Genomic DNA, 10,528 nt, shown 5'->3' on the forward strand with positions numbered 1-10,528 from the left:
GTGCGGGCTTTCATTTGAACACTGGGCAGCCACATGCGCCGGGAAAATGGCGAGGGCGTCGCTCTCGGCCGACGCACCATTTCAGTACATGAGCGTCGTGAGAGGTCGCATCGGTCACAAATTATTCATTTTAATTGTTTCTTAATTTTTTTTGCCTAATTTGAGTAAACTTGTGCCACAAATTATTCATTATAATTGTTTCCCCAGTCTGACAGCTTGGGCCCATGCCTCCGGGCCGACCAGGCTTGCTATGCTGGAGGTTTATTTCCCTGGTTCGGTTTTTGCAGCCCATCTTCTTCTTTTTTCTGCCGCCACCAATGTCAGCAGCGGAACTAAGAGGGGCGGACAGCGCACGTCGAAGCAGAGGCACCATGCCAATGAGGCGCTGCAGACGGTACCCCATGTAGCTGAGGCCGGAAAGTGAGCTTGAAGACGAGGTACCTCGTGTAGTGAGTGCCATGGGAGAGCTCCTTGCTGCTGATGACGCCCAGCAAACCGACATACCAGCTATGCCTGCCAAACAAATTAAAATGACTGCACTCCCTTCGGTCTAAATTTATTGTCGCAGCTCTAGTACAATTTTACCTACATATTGTTCAATTGTTGCACGGCAGCAGCGCTGTGTAAAGGAAAATCCCCTTCGGCAAAACTAATTAAATTTTATGCTCCAGGAACAAATGCCGATTTGGGAATAAGAATGCACTACCTGTCTCGGAATTAGCTACAACGCATATGCTCTGAAATGAAATCCTTTCTACGAAACAGTTCAGACGGTTATCATATATTTCTTTAACCAGAAAGAGTAGAAGAACCGAGCCTTGAGAAATTTAATCACCAATTGTCTTCTTGCACATAGAGTTGTGTCGGGCACTAGCTATCTTCCGATCAAGCTGCATATAGCAACGAGCCCACAACCATGTCCTCGGCAGCCACACGCCGACCAAAAGATACCACCTGAAGCAGCCTTCACGTCCACTCCAAAATCCATGACAGCAACAACATCATAATGCCCACAGCCTGGCCAACCTGCCCCTTCTGGAAACAGTTTATATCCACTCATTATGAATTCTACCGATTTTCAACAGCCCACTTGACTGTTTTGCAAGCAAGTCTCATGTTGAATGGAAAACTAGTTGTAAAAGCAGGCAATGATATACACAACTGGTTGCACTTTACCTTCTTTGCATCTTGAAGCTTCCTCTCCTCATCCTCTTGCTGTTGTTTCAATATCCTCACTGAAGAACAAGTGAAGGAGGCATTTTTAACTTGCAGACAGCAGTCTGAATGTCTGATAGACAGTTCGGTCTTCAATGGGCATTTGGGATATATTCCTTATCATTTACTAGATATATATGAGAACAAAATCAAAGGAAGCATCTCCACAGAGGATACTAATGCATACTCGTAACAGTGATTGGCTGTCCGCATTATCTCATTGTTATGATGGAATACACAGCTTGCTTTCGTAGTAACACTGATCAAGGTTTTGGTTACCGAATGAGGCAACTTTACCGAGGGGGACGGATAAATGTGGTTACCACGGTTACCGAGAAATACCGAAAATATTTCGAGCGAATTTTATGGTTGAATTTTGAATTCAGATAAGTGAATGAACGAATATTCGAACCAGAGACCTCTTAAAACAGGAACTAGGTTGCTACCAACATGCCAGAACCAACTCTCATGGTATTAATTAGATCCTACGTACTTTACTGTAAATCGAGTGTTTAAATTCAAAAATTTCAAAAAACTGGTATTTTTTGCTCGGTATGGCGATTTACCCAGGGGTACGGAAATACGCGGTAACCATGGGAAATCTTGAAATTTCGACCGGTAACCAAAACCTTGACACTGATAACCATTGGGTATTCACATTATTGCCTAAATTTGAAACACATGATTGATTGCTAAAATAAGTTACCTTTATGCAGCAAAACCTACCCAGTACAAGTACACGATTTAGACAGTTAACTGGGAGGAAGAAAAAACAGTTAAGCACCCAAGCTGATGGTTCATATATCCATATCTATAATTCAATGGTAAGAAATATGAAAATTACTAAATAAATATATATAAACTTATAAGGCAGCTAGCTGATATATCGCATACGCGCCTGAAAATATGGATCTGACTGATAAACAAGCTTACTATAAAAGCATATAACAACCACTAGTAAAAACTAAATGGTCCCTTCACAGAATGATGGTGTAAATTCAAGAGATAATTTATATTGAGTTGAAATCCCAAACAAGACTATTACTTTGCACATGTAGGAGTACATGACCATTGTCTTATGTAGGTAATATGACTGTCTAGGGGGGATCGAATGCCACGTTAAAATTGCGGGTTCAATTAATTCAGCAGCTTCTTTGAGAAATCGTTCCATATTCCATATAAAGCCTAGAGAACAATGCAAACCTCAGCGGAAATCAAGCAAGCATTTGGCCACACAATAGTGCAGCCCTGGCACCGACAATGGTCTCCGGAAGGAACAATGAGATACAGTAAATTATTCAGACTCACCTTTCTCTGAAGCTGGAGCACCCTCAACATTGCTATCAGAGGTCGTCGAGTTTCTGCCATCATCTTTGCTGGTTGTACCCTTCACGGACACTTCATTTGGTGCACTCTTGGGAATATCACCCGAAGAATCTTTCGGTAGCAAGGCACATCCATGTTTGTTGAGCATGCTAGCACCCTCCAGAGCACCTTCTCCATAACAAGGAACCCTAGATGAAAACAAAGGGGTAAATTTTCAGTCTATAACTGTTAAGATTATAAATAACACGAGGGTATTAAAGTTGTGTAGCGCTGCTACAATTATTCCATTGTCGGTTTTAATGATGCTAGGTTCTAACTATGTTCTGTTGAGTTCGGTTTCTAACAACTAGCTAGTGTTTGCAAATATTATGAAGTACAATTACGATCTACAGTACCATACCAATAAACGGTACATCGATGAGATATTTACAACTAGCCGGCAACAGAGGCATAGAACTCTTCTCAAATATGATAACATCTATCACTCCAGTAATTGCACTTTGATTAAATGCAAATCACATGACACTAACCATCACAAAAGATGCCACACTAACGCTAATTCAGCTCATTGAACCCCTGAAATGCCAACACACTTTCTTGCTCGCAGCCGAACAAGAAAAAAAAGAGATAAATACCGCTTGGCAACCTCCTTGTCGTAGAACATCTAATACCGCTCTAAACTCATCTCCCAAACTACAAAATTCAAAGGCCTAAAGCAACTAAGGACACAAGGAAAGCAAAGGCTGATCCTGAAGAGTACCAAACTATTGAGAAGTTTTTTTTTTTTGAGAATGCCATCCATACGAATGATGTGTGGCATGGAATAGGGGAGGCGTTTGGGACTCACCTGATATTGTGGTCGTTGCTGACGCATTCGAATGTGTTGACAAAGTCCCCTTCCTTGGTCGCATTGGACCCCTTGCTCAACAGCTGTTGTGCCCGATCTATTGTTTTCTTCTCCTCACCCCCTGCCTCCTCGTTAGGCTCCTCACTAGGCTTGCCTCGGGGTACAGGAGTGTAGAAGCTGACAACTGGGATCAAAATACCGAAGCCATGATCGCACACCTTCCTCACATGCTCCGACTGTAACTCAACTGAGAAAACACCATCAACTGTGTCGACGAAAATGACATTTGCTCCCTCAGCGACGCCCATCACGCACAGTCTATAATCTTCATGCAATGGGGCACTAGTTGGTACCAAAGTGCCGAGGTCGATGACCCAACTGAGCACCCATCGTGCATCAATGCGGTCACTCGCCTCTCTTGTCCACAATTTGAGATGCGAATCAAAGTCTTGGATTACGCCCAGTCCAGCATCCCCAGCCAGCATGAGGTGGCGTTCACAGTAGTTGTCGTCTGGTGGGCTAAAGGTAAACACATTCAGGGCATGCCTTGACAAGTCATACTCCAGAATCGATGGATCGCCGTAGTCGAGGTTGAACCAGTTGTAGAACAGGAAGTAAAGCAGAGAGCTCCCAACGAGCACGCTGGAAAAGTTTGTTTCGATTATGGAGAAGGCCAGGATGGAGGTCAGCAGCTCGCCCCAGGCGCCGGTCTCCGACGAGTATACGCACACTGATATGAGAGGCACGTCAATGCATTCATCCTGGATGTCGACTAGCACATGGAAAGGACCCCCGAGGCAGTGGCGATGGTCACACCCGTCCGCTGCGCAGAACACGGCCGCCATAGTCGGGTAGCAGCGGGACGGATACGCCGCGGGCCACGGTACGCGCTGCTGGGCGCCCGTGATTGGCTCCCACACAAGGAGTTCCCGAGCATATCCATCCTGGCCCTGGGAGACGAAGAGGGCGCGGTCGTGGCGGCAGTCAAGGGCATGCCAGAAGCGGTGGTCCGGGGCGGCGGGTGAGAAGGACGAGCCGATGGTGGGTATGAAGCTGTGCTGGTGGGGCACGTAGCCCCCGCCAGGGAGGAAGCCGAGGAGGGGTGGTGTCGGGTGGAGCTCGTGGAGGCGGCGGCGGAAGGCTGGGCATGAGATGATGCCGGCCCAGTCCTTGCAGATGATGGAGGCGCGGAGGAGGCATGCGGGGTGGTCCGGCGGGACGCGGAGGAGGATCTCTTCGACGAGCTCGCCCGGTAGCGGCGGCGGTGCTCCCATGGCGGTGGATCTGGGTATTGGTGTGCAGAGGAACCTGGAATGGCTGGAGAGGGGGCGAGGGGAGGGAGATTGGGGATGGATCTGCGGTAGCCTCTCAGGAGGCAAATGATCCAGGGGTTCGGCTAAGCCTCTCTGTTTTCTCAACCTCCTAATTCCCTTTCCTCAACCTCCTAATTATTCTTTTCAACCTAAACAATTACTTAGAGGCCTACGTGCTGTCTCTGTGCAATTTCGCTACCAAAAGCAACAATTTTTTTATATACACTAGCACGTATGTCCGTGCGTTGTAACAGGAGAAATTAGTCTGTTTATCAAAATAACATCCAAACGGTGCCGTCCGACGATGACACGGAGGTGCACCCCAAAATCTTGATAATTTTTTTCTCTTAAATATCAGATTATCTGCATGATGAAATGATGGGTAACATAATAGACGTTGTTTCTACTAAAAAATTAATGATTTTATCCCTTCGCCATTGAACCGCGGATCTCTGCATTTTCTATTTATCCCATGTCAGCACAAACCCATATAGACAATAGTAACAAAACTTGTCAAAAAAAAAACAGAGTTGAACCAAGTTGAGCTGACTGCAGCGTCGACCTTCGGACCTCGTCCGAGGTAGCAATCCCATGCAGTCTTGTTTAAATACTCTTTATGCAACCCAGAATCCTGTGCCTTAATTATTGAGGTAGCCTATAAATCCTTTTCCTTAATTATGGGGCAGCCCACACAATCCTCCGTATTTGTCATGTCCCCCATCTCATTTATTTAGCTCACATTCTTTAGTCACAACAATTTTGCTTTCCTCCTTCTCCACGTTTGCTTGTTGATCTGAACGTATATGAACAGGTGCGAATCCTTATCTGACAGCGAGGTGGGACTAATAAACATGGCATATGTGCTCAGCGGTTGGTGTCTCCTAAACTAAACGAAAGGTCTTGAGTTCGATCCCAGCTAAGAGCTAATTTTTCTCTACATGGTGTCTATTTTTGCTGCTTCTAAAAAGGCCCACACTGGCCTGCGTCGGCAAATGCGCCAAGGCCCATTACAGCGGGGCAGACGTGCGGAGGCCCATTACAGCGGGCGAGGCAATGTTGACGAAAATATTACCAGTACTGGATAGAACACGTGTGATACGTAGAAAATTAGTACCACCTCGTAAAAAACGATAATAATAATATAGATCATCTAAGCGGGACGAAACCAAGAATATCACCTTGCTTTAATAGTAGGTATAGATACAGGGTGTGTGTAGGGCACATCTAAATGTGCTCTAGTTATTGCAGTGAGTGAATCAAGTATAAAGAAAAAAAAAGAAAGAAAATATTCACACAAATCTCAATGTAAGATAATGACATATGACTTAGATGTGCAATACTTATGGCACATCTAGATGTGCTTTAGCAAAAGTGATATATATATATGTACTTGTAATTTACTCTTTCGCCCAGCCTTTCTGCACAACACCGTCCCATGTTCTATCCAATCGTCATATCCACAACAGCTGCTTAGAGCATCTCCAGCCGTTGGCCCCCCAAGCGGCTCGAAAAATCGCCGCCTGGGGGCGATTGGGTTCCCAGCCGGCGCCTCCAGGGTCAGCCCCAGGCGCCTGTTTTAAACTTTTTTGAACATTTATTTGACTAAAATTTGGCGAACGGGATAAATAATCGGCGAAACTGTACATTACTTCGGTGAAATGAAATAGTTTTTTACATAGATAAAACACTTAGAAAAAAACAAAGAGCCCGAAAAAAAACAAAGAGGCCGCAACTACAGGCCGAATAACGCGCTGAGAGAGGCGAAGTCGCCGCCGCCGCCGCCATTGTCCTCGTTGTCCTTCTCCTCCTTCACGTGGCCGCCCCTGTTGGACCATTGCCCGGGGTCGCCCTGGCGGACCGGTGGCGGCGCGTCGTCGTCGCTGTCGTCGAGGACGACGACGCCTCCCTCGTCGCGGCCACGGCGACGAGCAGCGAACTGCTCAAAGGCGCGGCACTGGCGCTCCAGCTCCGTCCGCGCCCAGTCTTCGCGCGCCCACTTCAAGGCCACCGCGTCGTCGAGCCCTGGCTTCGTCTTCACACCGGCGAGCCCTGGCTCCGTCTTCACGGCGGCGAGCCCCGGCTCCGTCTTCGGCTTGACGAAGCGGGGAGAAGCCGAGGAGGAGGCGCGCCCGCCCTCGTTGATGACGATGCCGGCACTGCGGGTGCGCCGGCCGAGCGGCGTCTCCGCGGTCTCCGCGGGCTCGGCCTTGATGTCGAACAACGCCGACGACCCGGAGGAGTGGGAGGAGGAGCGGGAGGAGGAAGAAGAGGAGCCAGCCCTCCTCGGCATCCATTGGCCGCCGATCTGGCGGGGGACCGGGGCGGCAGGGTACGTCATCGGCAGGTCGTTGCCGCCCTCGAGGTGCTGGAGGACGGCGTGGAGAGTGCGGCTGGGGGTGCCCCACCACAGGCGGCGGCCCTCGCTGTTCTTGGTCCCCCGCACCACCGGCGCCCCGTTGGTGGAGGCCAGCCGCTCCGCCTGTCGGCGCTGGAAGTACGCCGCCCACGCCTCGTGGTTGCCAGCGACGTACTGCGGGAGGGCCCGCTGCTCCTCCGTCAGCGACGCCCGCACGCGATCGACCTCGTCGGCGAAGTAGTCGCCGCGCGCGGTGACGTCGGGTAGCGGGGGAATGGGGGCGCCACCAGCGCTGAGCTTCCACCGTCCCGGCACGCGCATGTCGGGAGGCGACGTGACGTTGGCCTCGAATAGCAGGCAAGCTTCCCACTCGTGCAACAAGCGGCGGCCGAGGCCATTGGCCGCCGCCCCATCGCCAGGGAACGTCTCTCCCATCGTCGCGGCTGGGCACGGGGAGAGAGGGAAGGAACGTCGGCGGCGGCGGCGCACGGGGAGAGAGAGAGAGTTGTGGACGGGGTGCGGCCACAGGCGAGGGGAGGCGCTGCTTTATATAGCGGGCGGGGCGGTGTGGGTGCCGTGTGTACGCGTGGTGAGAGGTGGTGCGTCGCCGCGCCGCGCCGCCCGTGAGGAATCAATGAAAGGTTGACCGGCGACAGCCTTGGCATTGATTCCCCGCGGGAAACCGAGGCGATGAGGACGACGAGGCGCGTGGGTCGCTGACTCGGCGGGCCCGCCGTTCTTTCGCGCCAAAAACGATTGCCCGGGCGCCCCTGGACGCCCCCCAGCGTGCCGGCTTCGGCCTGGGTCCGCCGGCGCCAGTTTCGGCCCAAACCGGTGAAAAACAGGCTCCGGGGACGCGACTGGGCCGATTTTTAGGCACCGGCGCTAAAAAATCGCCTAGGGGGCCTGTTGGGAGCGCGGCCGGAGATGCTCTTATGTCCGACTTGAAAAGCCCATTGTGAGATGCACTAAATGCTTTCTTCCAATGTCCTAGAGCGGCTGAGATTTGGGATTACTTTGGTCTATCTGCCGAGCCAATGGACCCGACGACACACGTTTACCAGTTTTTGAATCTCTTCTAATAAATTAGTTTTTGTGTTGACATTGTTTGTTTTGAGGTTGCTTACCACATGAATTAGATTGTACATTTGGTGGGAGACCCTAGGTAGTCCACAGCAAAAATATTCAGAAACATGTGCGATCGACACAATCCATTGTTGCATTGGTTCTGAATTAGTAGTAGTTGAAAGCTGCATGGACAAATAGTTGTACTTTAATCCGCCAATTATATCGATAACCCAAACTACTTGCCTCTAATATATTCGCATGCTAGTAGTTTGTTACCAAGAAACTTTTGCACACATGATTGAAACAGAGAACATCCAGCAAGAGTAGGAGGAAAAGAGGGATTCTCACGAGGAAACAGAGGGGAAAACCCAGTACATGTTTTCTCGCAACTGATGAAACAGGTCAACGATGATTATCCTACTTCTTGAAGATGAAACATGTCAAGAAACAGAGTGTGGATCGGCGCCACCCAACGGAAGAAACTATCAGGCACACGCGTAGGAGCCACAAATAGATTTTCAACTCCTAGCCAGGGAATTAATCCCCGCACCCAGTAGCAAGTCTTGAGCAGCATCTTTCTTTTTCAGGTACCAACTTTTGGTGCCTCCATTTACCTAGTCTGGACTCTGGAGCCTGAACTACAATTTACCATGAAAAATGAGAGGTAACAATCATAATTCCCAACCGCGGAGAAAAAAGGGATCCTACTGACTGCGCTGATGACTTGACTCGTGATATGTCCGGCCCGACCATCAGCGTAGCGCTAGCTGCACATAGCAATAGATTGAGAATTTTTTTTTTTTTTTTGCGGAGAAATAGATTGAGATGTTAGTACATCAGATATATATGGAAAGCTAAACTCCTTCAAAAGGCATGCAACACTGAATGACTTGAGTAAGGAGAAACAAAATACATAAGTTTTCCTCGGAAAGTAACAGATTATACGACGAGAGGGCACCCCCTGAACCCATGGACATATGCACCCACTTTTCAAAAAATGCATTTTAAGCACGTTTTAAAATTTCAAAAAATTCAAAAAAAATATCACACATACATGTTCGCAAATGTGTGTAGGCGGCACAAAGTTTTATGAAAAAAATGTCTTTTTGTTTTGTCTCCGCAAAAAAGACAAATTCCAGTGCTTCTAAATAATGTTCCACAACATAATTTGTTGTCATTTTTGCACCGGCCACAAAAAAGTTTATTTTTCCGTGAAACTTTATGCACGCCAATAGAACATGGAGACGTACCCGTGCAACTTTTTTTTAGAATTTTTTAGCGTTTAGAAATGTGTTTTTCAAAGTGGGTTCATATGTACCCGGGTTCATCCATGCACTTCTCATTATACGACCCTCCCGGACTAATGCAGAGACACTCTCATCACAGCGAAGAGCACATGCAGATCTTCGTGAAGGCTCCATCACCGCGCCACCTCAGCTGCCTGCCTGCCTACATGGCACCGCACGCATCACTGGCCGGGCGCGTGTCGAAGCGAGGAGGAGCGGCGACGGACGGGACGGGCCTCGCCCCGTCCCCGATAAAGCAAGGGGACACCTAAGCCACGCAATAAATGTGTCTTGTCCTGTAATACGAGCGATAAGCTCAGGGCACTGTACGCCTTTCCACCTCCTGTGTGCCACTGTGGCAGCCCCTTCTGACTATAAAAGGAGGCCCATGGCATACTGGAGAAGGATTCGGCTCTTTCGAACCACGCACTGACCACAGCTAGTTCGAGAGCTCAAGAACTCTCTGAAATACACCCACCAAAGTAGGACTAGGGTTTTACGCATCCTCGCGGCCCGAACCTGGGTAAACAATCCTTGTGCTGTCTACTAGCCCTGCTCTTCTTGCAACCCCGCGCCCCGGCAACCGTAGTAGGGATTCTTGTGACCCCATAGGTGTCGTTCCACACCGACATCTTTGGCGCGCCAGGTAGGGGGCGCAATTGTGACAATCTGGTCTTGTAGGTAGCCTAGCAGTTCTTCGTCGCCATGGCTCCTAAGAAGAAGACGGCCACGGCAATCGGCTCGTTGGGAGCCGAACGGCCCGTACCGGTGCGGACGAGTAGTGGACCGGTCGCGGACAGGACCCGGGCTGCGGTCCGCGAGCACTAGCATCGCCCAGGCAATCAGAGCCTGGCGAGCGGCATCGTTCGCGCGCCAGATGACCGGCCGCACGCCGCCGGATCCAAAGACGGAGCCGACCCCCCCGCAGGCAGTGCGGGACCCTCCAGGGGTGTCGTTGTGCCACCTCCGGGCGGCGCAGCGACCTCCAAGACGCTCACAGCGGCGACCATCGCGCGCTCTTCCCATGGTGTGCACGCCGAGCAGCGCCACCACATTGGTGACCCTGGGCACCGCCGTGGGAAGAGCCCTGTGCGTCACCCGCAAGATGAAGGGGTCC

The 10,528-nt window shown here is 49.9% G+C and overlaps 1 protein-coding gene across 2 annotated transcripts; it reads right to left on the bottom strand.

Moving 5' to 3' along the window:
- Positions 1-525: 525 nt before the first annotated feature.
- On the bottom strand, positions 526-5,212 carry LOC109751713 (uncharacterized). 2 transcript variants are annotated; one of them, XR_012183412.1, is made up of 4 exons: positions 3,389-5,212; positions 2,524-2,729; positions 1,177-1,342; positions 526-1,035 (listed from the first exon to the last, which is right to left on the bottom strand). XR_012183412.1 is itself a non-coding variant. In XM_073498400.1 (4 exons), the coding sequence occupies exons 1-4, from the start codon at positions 4,660-4,662 to the stop codon at positions 967-969; spliced, it is 1,608 nt and encodes a 535-aa protein (XP_073354501.1). In that variant the 5' UTR covers positions 4,663-5,205; the 3' UTR covers positions 526-966. The 2 variants fall into 2 exon arrangements, 1 of the variants encoding a protein (XP_073354501.1); XM_073498400.1 differs by having other exon boundaries at positions 1,177-1,235; positions 3,389-5,205.
- Between the last annotated feature and the right edge of the window lie 5,316 nt (positions 5,213-10,528).

Source organism: Aegilops tauschii, chromosome 5, assembly GCF_002575655.3.
Source record: "Aegilops tauschii subsp. strangulata cultivar AL8/78 chromosome 5, Aet v6.0, whole genome shotgun sequence".
Classification (NCBI taxonomy): Eukaryota; Viridiplantae; Streptophyta; class Magnoliopsida; order Poales; family Poaceae; genus Aegilops; species Aegilops tauschii.

Coding starts and splice junctions, on each gene's coding strand:
- LOC109751713 (XM_073498400.1), bottom strand. CDS start 4,662: ATGGGAGCACCGCCGCCGCTACCGGGCGAGCTCGTCGAAGAGATCCTC. Junction 1,236..2,523: donor TGCTCCAGCTTCAGAGAAAG/GTGAGTCTGAAT, acceptor CTTGTTCTTCAG/TGAGGATATTGAAACAACAG. Junction 1,036..1,176: donor AGCTTCAAGATGCAAAGAAG/GTAAAGTGCAAC, acceptor AACTGTTTCCAG/AAGGGGCAGGTTGGCCAGGC.